We start from the raw sequence: 14,850 nt of genomic DNA on the forward strand, positions 1-14,850 counted from the left end.
TATTTTATATACATGTAGTGTAATCTTAAATCCGAAAATAGAAATGAATTATTCACCAAGTTATGTTATAAAATGAAATAAGAATATAATACCATGGTCTAATAACGAATTCCCGAATGATCATAGCACTTTAAGGAAAACCGATAGTTTTGGGAAAATGGGAAAGTCTATTTCCAGTGATAAATGAGAACGTAAATATTATAGCAACACTAAAATTTAAGTTCCAATTTGTGTTTGTTTCCAAAAAGGAAAAATGGAAATTCACAAAATATAAAGTACCTAATAACATTGTTTTCCCGAAATGTTTAAAGTATAATTAAATATAGTCAACAGAAAATCATTTTTGCCATCTCATGCAAGAATTAAATAGAGAATCATTAGGGAAAAACTAATTCTCAAAAATACTTGCAAATCACGACAACAGATTGATTTCAAAAGTTAATCAGTCGTGATTACAAGACAAATTTCAGGCCGTGTCCGTTTTGACGGCCTTAATTTCTGGCCATAAACAAAGCATACAAAAGACCAGAATGTTGCATACATGATGGCATAAAAAGATTCAGGCATAAAAATGTTTTAGGCATAAAAAGGTTAAATATCAGACAAGGGATTTACTCACCACTTGGGATGGTCTACGTTCATGCCTACTCCGTGTCCGATGTTAAAATCGACGATCAGCAGTGAAAATGGATGAAAATATTCTACTGCTATAGGGAGCCTCTCTCAAAATTGGCAATAAAAGTGGAGAGTGCAAGAGCTCGTAAAAGATGGTCTGAACGCAACAAGGTGTTGGATCGAAATCAAAGTTATTTCGCAGCTTGCCTTAAAAGAAAACTATACCGAAACGCCCGGAATGTCGGCTATTTCTCTTAAACAAAGCGCGGTGGAATGCAAAATTCGCATGCTCGCTACGCCCATCGCATAGTTGAGCAAAATTCTAGGCGGCGCGCGCTGTAAAAAAAAGTTTAGTTGGCCGCGAGAGGGCGCTAGGCAAAAAGCATGATCGCGATGGCTGCATGCTCACATGTGAAATGACACAAACACGAAGTTAAGAAGTTATGAAATGAATGCTGGAGTAAAGAACCTGTCGGGTAAAAGTAAGTACTGCAACCCGATCTGGTTACATCTGTTTTAGTGTTAATTTGTTGTTAATTAACAGGTATAATTAATCTAATGCGTAATGTCAGTCACGGTAATGTCAGTCACGGTAATGTCAGTCACAGAGGTTTATTTGCATAATTATTAAAAGAATCATGAAAGTTTTGCACATTTACTACATGTGCTGGTTACCCTATAAGCTAAAATGCTCATATGGATTTAAATACGTAGAAATTTTAACTTGAAAAGAAATTTGAAAACATGTTTGACATTTTTTGGTTGCATCGCTTTTTGTAATGTCAGTCACGACAGTAAACTACCACTATAATTGGAAAAACTGAACATGACATTTCAAAGTTTCAATACCGTATTGTGTATTCTGGTCCCCGTAACTCCCATGCCAAACATGGTTCAGTTGGCTTTAATTGTTTACACATAATAGCTGATTTGATATTCAAAATTAGTAAAAATGTAATGTCAGTGACGGTCTTAGGCTTAGTGTAATGTCAGTCGCAAAAAACGATGCTTTTTCCCATAAAAGCATTCAGGATAGCAATTAAAATCTGCACCTTCGTTGTTTTCTTAGCACGGGGTCTGGGTAGTGCATATCAACTTGGTAAATATTTATTATTTGAAGATTTGGTTGATTGAACGAAAGTGTACTGTCAGTCACTCCAATGCGTTTGTATGTATTTTATGTATTTATACATTCTATAACATTGAATGCATGATCCACCCTTTAAACATCTTAAAAGTGATTCCCCCCTCAATTATGACATAAACAGTCCGAAGACACTTCTGTTGTTGACAGAAGAGGCTATTTTGGGTGTAAATTTGTTTTATATAAACAGGCATATTCATTCAAAAATTCATGATTTTCCCCCCTATCTTACTACATGCGTTAGTAACCCTATTAGCTCTAATGTTCTAATGGATTTTGATCTGCAGCACTTTTAACCTGAAGAGAAATTGTAAAAACATGTTTGACATTTTTGGGTTGCATCGCTTTTTTTAATGTCAGTCACGGCACTCATTACTCGGACACTCTCGATAGAACGGTGACATTTAATTGAATGTACACGAACCATCGGTACCGATGGTTCGTGTACAAACCAGAATGAGCCAATAAGACAACAGCGCCGATGGTTTGTGCACTGACAGATACAACCAATGAGAGAGCATACAATCACTGGTGGTCATCGGCCCAGTGACCTTGCCTAGCTCAGCTATCAGTGAGATTTACGTAACGTTGCCTAACAAAGTGTATGTGGGGAAACTGTGGTCAGGGCCCTGGCCCTGCACAAGGCCATGCATGTGCATGCTATCTTAATATGTTAATGTAACGTGCACTTTGTACAGTTGAAACCTTATATTAATTGCTTCTATTTCCAGACATTAAGGTTTGCTGCATGCACTATAATATATTACTTGGACATGGTTGTATAGCAAGGACCTATGGTTGTACCATGGAGGAAGGAATAGAAAAATACAACTTGGAAAACGATAATCTAAACGAGAATATGCTGAAATGTAGCGCCCACTGAGAAAGAGAACTGGAGTTGTAATACATGCATGTCAACCGTGCAGACAAGTTCTGGGGTCTATTCCTTCCTCCATGATTCAACCGACGGCGAGATAACTTACACCATGGAGGAAGGAACACCTCCATGCTTACACAAGCTAGAACTGTAAAAGATTTAATTTTTTTCATATTCCTTGCTCTATGGTTATTCCAAATGGTCCGGCCGTGGTTATTTTAACTATTTAACTGGACTGGTGGTATTACCATTAAATCCCATATTCAAGGCATAAATAGATATTTGTTGATGTATGATGTACCATATGGTGCCGCCACTGACGTGGTGTACTTTGCTTGTTCGTCTGTCGCGCTATCTATAGAGCAACAGTTTTGTACTGAACTTTCACAAAAACCGGTATAATTTCATCGAGGCCTAAACACTCCCGTTCCTAAATCACGAGTTAATCCGATTCCTGTTACAAAGTTACAACAAAACATTATTTCGACGTGATTTTCCTATTTTATTGCAAAGTGCATGGGTAAACCCTTTGAAAATATCCCCCCAAAATGAGGAAATAATTTTCTGACAAACTTCTAGTTGGGTATATAAGTAGAGCGAGATAATAATGGTTTATCAGATTTTATCAACTTTACAGAATTCTTCAATGGAATTTTCCGATATTTATTCAAGTGCGCCACGTTAGGGAACATTCAGCCGTTTGTGTGCCCAATTTCCGGATGCCACCGTTTTTGAATTTCGGAATATAATCTCATGACACCGAAATAGTTTACAGAGGTATAAACCGCCGCAGTAATAAGGTGTAAGTACCAGTATTTCACGGACTGAATTTGAAGTTTATCAACAAATAAGTTTGGCAACACTACATGAGGAAAGTCAAGGTAAATGTGCCAAGTTAGGAAACACCACTACGTAATATTGAGGAATTGATAGGGTACTGGTTTTAAGAAATATATTTAAAGACTTTGAGCGCATTATTTTTAAATTAGAGATGAAGGAAGGGCATTTCCAAAAAACAGAGCTTGTCGAGTAGGAATCCCCAGGATTAATACATACATTTAATGAAAAAAGCGATTGCAAACAATTAAACATGTAAGCTGTACATGCCCCCCCCTCCACCAAAAGCAGTTCCTTTGCGCCACTATATTCCACGGAGCACACTTTCATGATATAATTTTAGAAATGTTGATACAGATTTCCGGGGCGGGGCAGATACGTGTTCCCTCACGTCCCCCTCATTTTGGCGACGGATAAACCTAACCCAGCGTAGTTTTTTACTTTTGATGTAACGAAGGAGAAATCAAAAATGTGGGTTTTCTTACCCTAAAAGAGCCAGGGCGGAATTCGCCACCCCCTCGACTTTTTCCGCGATAGCCTTTAAAAAAAATTTTTCGCAACCTGAGCTGTTATGACTTTTTAGCCTCGAGCCTTGCGCATCTTTTGACAACAAAAAAATATCAAAATCAGACCTGGGGTTGTTGCGCAGCGAAAAATTTTCCGGCGAAAACTGAATTTTCCCATATACATAGCGTACACAAACCAGAATAACCATTCGTACAAATAAATAATTAATTAGCCATAATTCCAGAACCCTTTGCCCTATAATCATGAAATTTTTTGGGTATATTTATGAAGAGTTGCTCTATACATCTTCTTCGTCACTCGGGGGGGGGGGGGGGGGGGGGGGAGGGGGCGTGAAGTTGCAGCATGTTAGTGCCAAGAGAAGAAAGGGGTGCGGGAAGGCAAAATAGGGGTGCGGGCGTGAATTTGCAGCATGTTAGTGCCAAGAGAAGAATAATCATTCGTACATATGAATAATTAATGAGCCATAATTCCAGAACCCTTTGCCCTATAATCATGAAATTTCTTGGGTATATTTATGAAGAGTTGCTCTATGCATTTTCTTCGTCACTGGGGGGGGGGGGGGGGGGGGGGGGGGGGGGGCGTGAATTTGCAGCATGTTAGTGCCAAGAGAAGAAAGGGGTGCGGGAAGGCAAAATAGGGGTGCGGGCGTGAATTTGCAGCATGTTAGTGCCAAGAGAAGAATAATCATTCGTACAAATGAATAATGAATAAGCCATAATTCCAGAACCCTTTGCCCTATAATCATAAAATTCCTTGGGTATATTTATGAAGAGTTGCTCTGTGCATTTTCTTCGTCACTCGGGGGGGGGGGGCGTGAATTTGCAGCATGTTAGTGCCTAGAGAAGAAAGGGGTGCGGGAAGGCAAAATAGGGGTGCGGGCGTGAATTTGCAGCATGTTAGTGCCAAGAGAAGAATAATCATTCCTACATATGAATAATTAATTAGCCATAATTCCAGAACCCTTTGCCCTATAGTCATGAAATTTGTATATTTATGAAGAGTTGCTCTATGCATTTTCTTCGTCACTCGGGGGGGGGGGGGGGAGGGCGTGAATTTGCAGCATGTTAGTGCCAAGAGAAGAAAGGGGTGCGGGAAGGCAAAATAGGGGTGCGGGCGTGAATTTGCAGCATATTAGTGCCAAGAGAAGAATAATCATTCGTACATATGAATAATTAATTATAATTCCAGAACCCTTTGCCCTATAATCATGAAATTTCTTGGGTATATTTATGAAGAGTTGCTCTATGCATTTTCTTCTTCACTCGGGGGAGGGGGCGTGAATTTGCAGCATGTTAGTGCCAAGAGAAGAAAGGGGTGCGGGAAGGCAAAATAGGGGTGCGGGCGTGAATTTGCAGCATGTTAGTGCCAAGAGAAGAATTTTTCGTACATATGAATAATTAATGAGCCATAATTCCAGAACCCTTTGCCCTATAATCATGAAATTTCTTGGGTATATTTATGAAGAGTTGCTCTATGCATTTTCTTCGTCACCCGGGGGGGGGGGAGAGGTGCGTGAATTTGCAGCATGTTAGTGCCAAGAGAAGAAAGGGGAATCCGCCCCGGCTGTGAGGTGGTCAAAATAACCCGGCAACAATGTTACCAAGTGGGCAAATAGTTGTTATTTAAAGATTTGGTCAATTCAATAAAAGTGTCAGTCATGCGTAATGCGCTTGTATGTATTTAGTGTATTTTGTACACTCCATGTTCCAACCTTTAATCATCTTAAAGTTACAATTATTCCTTAAAATATAGCATAAACAGTAATTTTACTCTTCTCTTCTCTGTATTGTTTTAGTGTTAATTTGTTGTTAACAGGTATAATGAATCTATTGCGTAATGTCAGCCACGCTTATGTCAGTCACAGAGGTTTATTTGCATATTAAAAAAAATCATGAAAGTTTTGCACATTTACTACATGTGTTGGTTACCCTATAAGCTAAAATGCTCGTATGGATTTAAATACGTAGAAATTTTAACTTGAAAAGAAATTTGAAAAACATGTTTGACATTTTTTTGGTTGCATCGCTTTTTGTAATGTAAGTCACGACAGTAAACTACCACTCTAATTGGAAAAACTGAACATGAAATTTCAATTTTCAATACCGTATTGTGTATTTAGGTCCCAGTAACTCCCATGCCAAACAATGGTTCAGTTGGCTTTAATTGTTTACACATAAGAGCTGATTTGATATTCAAAATTAGTAAAAATGTAATGTCAGTGACGGTCTTAGGCTTAGTGTATTGTCATTCACAAAAAAACGATGCTTTTTCCCATAAAAGCATTCAGGATAGCAATAAAAATATGCCCTTCATTGTTTTCTTAGCACGGGGTCTAGGTATATCAACTTCTGTTGTTGACAGAAGAGGCTATTTTAATTGGGTGTTAATTTGTTTTATATTAACAGGCATATTCATTCAAAAATTCATTATTTTCCCCCCCATCTTACTACATGCGTTAGTAACCCTATTAGCTCTAATGTTCTAACGGATTTTGATCTGCAGCACTTTTAACCTGAAGAGAAATTTTAAAAACATGTTTGACATTTTTGGGTTGCATCGCTTTTTTTAATGTCAGTCACGGCACCAGTCAGGGCTCTGGAGTGCTCTGCAACGTGCAAAACTAAATCAGGCCCACTTTACTCACAGTTTAGCCAGCAAATTTCTCCAAAAATTCCACTGGGGCACAGAAAATGTCCTCAGTATTTCACCAACCAAGTTTGCAGACTCAATTCAAATTTTAAAGGAGACTTTTCTTTAATATTTTGCACATGAGAGGGAAGTCAAGTGATTTCAAAATAGGGCTAAATACTAGACTGGTACATGTTCAACCATGGTCCAACTATTTGAAAAGACTGACCTCTTCTTTCAAAGTCAATAGTCTGGTGGCTTGACTATGGAGAAATGTGTAGTAAATTGAGACTAGTTCCCGCTAGTTCCCGTTTGGGACTCTCATACACAGTATTGAGAGTTCCAAATTTTCGGACTATCACGGCACTAAACAACCCCCAAGTCAAAAAAGCTAACCATGAAATTTCAAAGATTCAATACTGTATTGTGTATTTAGGTCCTAGTAACCCCTTTGCCAAACATGGTTCAGTTGGCTGTAATTGTTTAGACATTAGAGCTGATTTGATACATGTAATGTCAGTCACGGTGGAATTGCCCAGATAATCAATTTTATCGACTGAACGATAAAATATCTTACACGCAGCACGAATGGGTTTTATGTTTAATGATTTATTGGAGTTCATGAATAGTGCATTAATGAGCGGATTGGCTAGCCCAGCAGCAACGTGGTTAGACAGAGGCAAGGTGTGGGCTGTTGTCACGTGGAGAAGACCACTTCGTTGCAGTAACTGAATGTGAAAACATCGTTATCCCGCCTCCTCCCCTTCGCCGCCTTTAAGTATTAATTATCCGAAGTATTCGGATGTAAGTGCTCTGAAGACTTTTGCTGCCTCTTAGCGGTTTCTCGGAGCTTCTTTGCGGAGTTTTTCCCAACGGGATTTTGACTCTTCATTTTGACAAACAGGAAGAGTGGGTTTACCTTGAGGGTTTTCTCACTCCGCAAAAAGTGTGGGAAAGCGCGACTGTGGTCGTGGGACAGGGTTCGGCAAGCCATATTCCAGGGTCGCTGAGCCTGTCCAGTGAAATGTGTTGACATTGATTTATAATTGTTTAATTCCAAACCTTTACAACAATAACCCAGCCTGTGCCGGCTAGGGTTTGCTTCCACGAAGTCGGTTCCGACCTCGAAGCATTCCAGTTATTTATGCCAGCGAACTTTGTGTTTCAATTAAGGAAATTACTTTAAAAGTTTCTACAAAGTGTCCTATCAATTTCGGAGCAATTTAGAAGGGGCGTGGATATACCACATGTGGTTTTCGGAGTGGGGGACCGTTATTACCCCAGGTACGGTTTAAAGTGGATCCGGAGTGGGGGCCCGGTTATGTACCCCAGGGTGCATACCGGTAAATCGATCCGCCAAGCTCATGAATAAAAGTTATACCCTCAAAATATCTATATTAGAGAGTTCTGAGCGCCGTAAAATTGGGGAATTGAAGAGATATGGTAGTGAACCTCTGGCCCGGACTTGGGGCTTCCAATTCTGAGCATTTTGGATGCTATTGGGCTCGAAAGTGGCGCTATTTTGCCATGTTGTGGAGGGATCGTTTTTCAAGATGGCTACTTTTCCGCTTTGGGGAAAATAGGGGTCGTCTTCTTTGCGTGAAAATATCTCGAAAAGTCAATAGTCAACCCACCATAAATTGAAAAGAAAATGAAAGATGACACATTGATCATCATTTTTCTGTGCAGCTTGAATACCTGTGAGAGTTTTGAGTATTTTTAAAAGAATTTTGAAGTATGGGCATTTAGCACTAGTGTCTATGGGAGTTTATTTGCAGGTATGCACCCCCCAGGTTCGGTGGGCCTGATCAACCCAATGGTTTGTAAGAGTCAGTTTGCCCAAAGGATTTCAGCAATGAAAGACTGGTATCTGGCCGTCTATTTATGTTGGTGGTGCGTATGGTAAAACGAAAAACAAAACATGCTTTGATTTGGCATGAAGATTTAACAAACACATTCAGGCTGCGGCAAATCCAATATATTGGTTAATGATGTTTTTATTGTACATGCATGTATTCGTGTCTGAGTGTAATGAAGACATTAAATCCTGTAGCTTGTGTTGGTAATCTCGCCGTCGGTTGAATATTCTTTCCCAGAACTTGTCTGCACGGTTGACATGTACATGTGAACTCCAGTTCTCTTTCTCAATGAGCGCTACATTTCAGCATATTCCTGTTTAGATTTTCGTTCTCCAAGTTTCCGTACAACCATGTCCAACTAATATATTAAAGTGCAAGCAGCAAACCTTTGTCCAGAAATAGAAGCAAAGAATTATAAGGTTTCAACTGTACAAAGTGTACGTTACATTAACATATTAAGATAGCATGCACATGCATGGCCTTGTGCATGGCCAGGGCCCTGACCACAGTTTCCCCACATACACTTTGTTACGCAACGTTACGTAAATCTCACTCACTGGGCCGATGACCACCAGTGATTGTATGCTCTCTCATTGGTTGTATCTGTCAGTGCACAAACCATCGGCGCTGTTGTCTTATTGGCTCATTCTGGTTTGTACACGAACCATCGGTACCAATGGTTCGTGTACATTCAATTAAATGTCACTTCTATCGAGAGTGTCCGAGTAATGTAAACAACCCCCCAGTCAAAAAAGCTAACCATGAAATTTCAAAGATTCAATACTGTATTGTGTATTCAGGTTCTAGTAACCCCTTTCCCAAACATGGTTCAGTTGGCTGTAATTGTTTAGACATTAGAGCTGATTTGATACATGTAATGTCAGCCACGGTGGAATTGCCCAGATAATGAAGACATTAAATCCTGTAGCTTGTGTAGGTAATCTCGCCGTCGGTTGAATATTCTCTCCAAGAACTCTGCACGGTTGACATGTACATGTATGTATTACAACTCCAGTTCTCTTTCTCAGTGAGCGCTACATTTCAGCATACTCCTGTTTAGATTTTCGTTCTCCAAGTTTCCGTACAACCATGGAGGATGTGTTCTTATTCCTCCATGGTACAACCATGTCCAACTAATATATTATAGAGCAAGCAGCAAACCTTTTTGTCCGGAAATAGAAGCAAATATAAAGTTTCAACTGTACAAAGTGTACGTTAAGATAGCATGCACATGCATGACCTTGTGCAGGGCCAGGGCGCGTAATTTTTTTCCCTAGGAGTGTTAGGGGCAATGTCATGAATAATTCAGTTTTTCCTTTGAATCATTGCAAGACTTAGGTTCTCGTTCTATTTTCCCCTTAATTTAAAATTATCTCAGTGATAAATTTGGAGAAGAAAAACAGCTGATGAAAATGAGCAGCGACAACGTGGATTCGAACCAGGGATCTTTGTATCCATAGCTCATCTCGCTATCCACTAGGCTACTGTGTGGTAGCTCGACGACAACTGTTCTTTAAAATGCTTTAATGTATTGTAACTAGTTGAATAACCAACAACAATGCTTGATGTCATTGTCCGTTCTCATGGATAAACATGAATTATTCATGACTTTGCCCCTAACCCTCCTAGGAATAAAAATTACGCGGCCAGGGCCCTGACCACAGTTTCCCCCCACACACTTTGTTACGCAACGTTACGTAAATCTCACTGATAGCTGATCTAGGCGAGGCCACTGGGCCAACGGCCGCCGGTGGTTGTATGCTCTCTTATTGGCTATATCTGTCAGTGCACAAACTGCTGAAACCATTTACAAACGGCGCTGTTGTCTTATTGGCTCATTCTGGTTTGTACACGCCGATGGTTCGTGTTCATTCAATTAAATGTCACATCTATCGAGAGTGTCCGAGTAATAGAATACAGACCGAGTACAATGTGATTTTTTTATAACGACGGAGTTATTCCAGTCACACAGGACACAGACAAGGTTAAGTTTCGGAAAAGCTTGACTATTGGTTCCATACATAGGCCTTACACAGGCTATTCGTTATTCATTGATCTATAGAAGCCGGTAAAATATATTTATATATATCAAGTTATTAACGCCTTAGCCTTTCTTCACAGGTATAGGACGATCGAGGATATATCATGGCTCAAACGGAAGTGATCCACAGCTCTTTGACCATCGAATCATCACTGGTCTTTTTAGGAGTTTTCGTCCTTGTCGTTTGGCTTCTTCGAAGACCAAGGAACCTGCCTCCCGGGCCGACTGGACTACCTTTCATCGGTTACCTCCCAAAGTTAGCCCTGCAAGGCGACGAGTACAAATCCCTGGCCCTGCTCGCCAATACCTACGGGGATGTGTTCAGTTTTAATCTGGGCGGGCAGCTGGTGGTTGTCCTAAACAGTTACGAAGCCATCAAGAAAGCCCTGGCTCATCCAAACACCAGTGACAGACCACCGACGCCTTTCTACATCAAGGCCACACCGGACAAAGACGCTCTGGGTAAGATATAAGTCAATAGACTAATCAAAGTTGCTCATTAGATGTGGTTTTCATCCAGACTGGGACCTCGACGGAGTGCTGAAAACATGCAAAACGAAATGAGGCCAACTTTACTCCCTCTTTGACTGACAAAATTCTCCCAAACTTTCATAAGGTAAAGACAAAAGGTCCTCAGTATTTCACCAAACAAGTTTGCAGTCTCAATTCAATTTTTTAAGGAGAGTTTTCTTCAATATTTTGCACATGAGAGGGAAGTCAAGTGATTGTGGCCAAAGACCAGACTGGTACATGTCCAAAAGACTGACCTCTTCGTTGGTCTGGTGGTTGACATGGAGAAATGTGTAGAAATAGTCTTACCAATGGAGATCAATGGTATTATCAGACATGCCAGATGTTTCGTTTTGGTACAGTTGCTTGATACAGTACTTAATTAAGGGTTGTTGGACGGGTTCTTTATTTCAGGTGCCAGTCTATTCTTGTATTGCATGTTTTCAATACAAGTTTTGGGACCGTTTTACACAGTATTGAGAGCCTCCCATATTTTCGGACTAGTTTTCACCATGAATACTGAGACGCTCTAAACATCCGCCTGCCATTTGGAATAAACTCACTGCCACACTCCGTCAAACAACATCCCTGGACATCTTCAAAACAGAACTGAAATCTCATCTACTTCACTAGTTATTTCTCTATGACTTGAGCTAGACTATTTTTGTGTGTGTAGGCGCCTTGATCGGGTTTCCGGATAAGTGCGCTATATAAATCTATATTATTATTATTATTATCATCCAAATAAGGTTCGCTTTAATAAAATTTCACACAATATTAATGCACTCCCTTTCAGTGACGTGTTTGGAGCACATTTAAAGCAAGATCTGCGACAGAGGACCCCCCCCTTCGTGTCGGTCATTGTATTCCCATAATTTCAGGAATTTTTTTTGTTTAGGCTAAAAAGTTCAGGAAACATGTCCTCAGGAAAATGTTAAAGTCTACGATGCTTTCTCCTAATTTCTGAGGCAAACTACATTTAGAAACTTCAGCATTCCATTATTTTTGGACCCATTTTACTACTATCACAACATCAGTCAGCAGCTGAAGGGGGGGGGGGGGAGTTTGCAAGGCTAAAACGCCCCTCCCCTCCCACAAGTCCCAGATCCGCAACTGAGTAGACCTATGTAGTAACACTAAAAAGAGCAGCCAAAATGAATCGATAGAAATTAAATATGAAGCATTTTGTACAGACGATCATGACACGTTAAAGATCGATATGACTTCAACTGGTTCGCCCGATTGCCAACGATGATCGGGCTAACCATTTGCGAAGTTACCCCCAGTTATATATAAATAAAAACAAAATACCGGATATGTTAACAATTAAGTACAAATGTGATTTATTTTTGAGGTGTCATCCATTTTAGGTGTTGCTTCAGCATCCGGTCAAAGCTGGACCGAACAGCGCAAGTTCTCCCTGAAAGTGCTGAGGGGTCTCGGTGTCGGAAAATCAAGCTTTCAGGATGCCATTGCTGGTGAGGCAGGCTACCTGATCGGAGAGATGAAGAACCTAAACCAAAAGCCATTGAATCCGACTACATTGGTTGGTAACGCCGTCTCAAACGTCATCTGTTCCGTAACCCTCGGTAAAAGATTCGAGTATTCTGACGGCAAGTTTCAGGAGCTTTTGAGGATGATAAACAGGAACTTTGAGCTCGTTGGCGGAGGGTCTATGTACCAGTATGTGCCATTCGTGCAGTATCTAACATTCATCCCTACCTTTACAGAGGTGCAATCCAACGTTCACAAAATTGTTGGATTTCTGAAAGAAAACGTCGACGAACACCGTCAAAATTTGGATCCGGACAATCCCAGAGACTTCATGGACGTCTTTCTCGGTGAAATCCAGAGCAACGAGAGGAATAACATCAAGAGTCACATCTCGCCCAGCAACATGCTGCTGACTGTCTTCGAAATTTTCGTTGGCGGGACAGAAACCACCTCCTCCACTCTCTGCTGGGCCTTGTTGTACATGCTGGCTCACCCGGAGGTTCAGAGCAAAGTCCAGCGAGAGATAGACGAGGTGGTCGGCCGCAACCGTCTGCCTCGCATCGCCGACAAGCCCGAGTTGTCGTACACGGAGGCGACCATCATGGAGGTGCAACGCATCGCCAGCGTGGGCGCACTGGGCGTGCCTCACATGTTCTCGCAAGATACGTCAATCTTTGGCTACGATATGCCCCGCAACACCATTCTGATTTCTAACCTGTGGGCAGTCAGCCGAGACCCGAACCTCTGGCCCGAACCGGAGAAGTTTCGACCGGAGAGGTTTCTGGACGGGGATGGGAAAGTGAGGCTCCCAGAAGAACATCTGCCTTTCTCCACAGGTAAGAAAAGACACATAGAAAGAGAATAGCGTCATTGGTACTTTCGCGCGTGTTGTTCAACTTCTCAAGAAACGAAAATTTACCCCAACTGTTTTTTTCTTACCCGCAGGTCGTCGAGTATGTCTGGGGGAGCAGCTGGCTAAGATGGAATTGTTCATCTTCTTCTCTTTCCTCCTGCATCAGTTCACCTTTAAGAAACCAGAGGATGCCCCGCCCATCTCCCTCAAGGCAGTCAACGGCTTCACCTTAACACCCACTCCCTTCGAAATATGTGCGGTACTGAGGGAATGAAAATGTTTGAATAAGGAGTACCATTTCAAATCACTGAGTATATTATATAAATGTATATATAAAATCTCACCTTTGCACACAAAAGTTCTGTGCCATTTTAAAGCATAAGAGCATATTACAGGCACATTTTCCTTATGGTTGTACATACCATGATAACATAGTTTAGTTCTGAGTGTCTGTCTTATTTAATAAATTACTTCAGGTAAAAAATGCACGGAATTATAAAGTTGTAAAGTTATAATAAAGTTGACACACCGGAATACTGGTTCCACGGCTAGCCCAATGCTGCAAGAGGCCGAATTACTCAGAAAGACTTGAGCAGTGTCCATGCGCGCTGTCCTGTATCTTACAAATTTGCCTTGCAAACCGACCTTTTAAAAATGTAGTTATTGCAACACGAGAAGTCGATTAAATAATTACTTGTACTTGTTAAACTAGTCTCTTTATTCATCAGGCTTATGGAAACCATTTACTCTGCGGAGTATTTTTAAGGAGACATTTAATTCATTAATTAAAGGGGCAATCTTCGTTACTCAAAGGGCAACCTTCATGTGTTAAAGGCTATAGGCTATGCACCAAAGGCAAGGAAGTTGGAGACTAATCACCATTATCTAAAGTGTATCTGTATAATCAAGTTTATTTTAATCATTTTTTTCCATTATCAAATATACATTAACACATCAAATGAATTAAAAATCAGGCAGTTTCTTTGTGTCTGATCTGGCAACTCGTTTCCATTATTTTCATAAAACTGTCGATCTTTCAAGGTAATCCACGTATAAGTACTGGATACGATATGTATATGAATATAGACATACTACTTAAAGGCTTGGCATGTGTGAAAAACTGGTGTAGAGTACATTCAAGGAAAATACACTAAACTACTTACCATGATAAAAGCCGTGTTTTTTTTTTAATGTAAATGCATATATACACCAATAAAACAGGATCATTAATAAAGCACAGCAGTTTTATGATTTGAGAGACTGCTTTTATGGCTAGCCCTGATTTGATGGCAATGTTTTTATGTTTCTCTACTCACAATAATAATTACATTATAAAAACAAGTGCCAGCATTTATTGCTCCAAGACGAATTGTAATTTTACAATTACGGTATTGTTGATGTACCCTAACGTGGCGCGGCGCGGCCCCTAACGTGGCGCACTTTGATTTTTCGCCTGTAGCGCCT

General features: G+C 40.4%; 1 protein-coding gene across 6 annotated transcripts; it reads left to right on the top strand.

Annotated features, from left to right (window-relative positions):
• Positions 1 to 8,731: 8,731 nt before the first annotated feature.
• On the top strand, positions 8,732 to 14,661 carry LOC119719494 (cytochrome P450 2U1-like). Of its 6 annotated transcripts, none has more exons than XM_038188978.1 (4): positions 8,732 to 8,753; positions 10,610 to 10,991; positions 12,410 to 13,369; positions 13,479 to 14,661. In XM_038188978.1, exons 2-4 carry the CDS (start codon positions 10,634 to 10,636, stop codon positions 13,658 to 13,660), a joined length of 1,500 nt encoding a protein of 499 aa, XP_038044906.1. In that variant the 5' UTR covers positions 8,732 to 8,753; positions 10,610 to 10,633; the 3' UTR covers positions 13,661 to 14,661. The 6 variants fall into 6 exon arrangements, with proteins under 6 accessions (XP_038044906.1, XP_038044907.1, XP_038044905.1 ...); XM_038188979.1 differs by lacking the exon at positions 8,732 to 8,753 and adding an exon at positions 9,288 to 9,484; XM_038188977.1 differs by lacking the exon at positions 8,732 to 8,753 and adding an exon at positions 10,314 to 10,331.
• Positions 14,662 to 14,850: the final 189 nt, after the last annotated feature.

This window comes from Patiria miniata, unplaced genomic scaffold, assembly GCF_015706575.1.
Source record: "Patiria miniata isolate m_02_andy unplaced genomic scaffold, ASM1570657v1 HiC_scaffold_8, whole genome shotgun sequence".
Taxonomy (NCBI): domain Eukaryota; kingdom Metazoa; phylum Echinodermata; class Asteroidea; order Valvatida; family Asterinidae; genus Patiria; species Patiria miniata.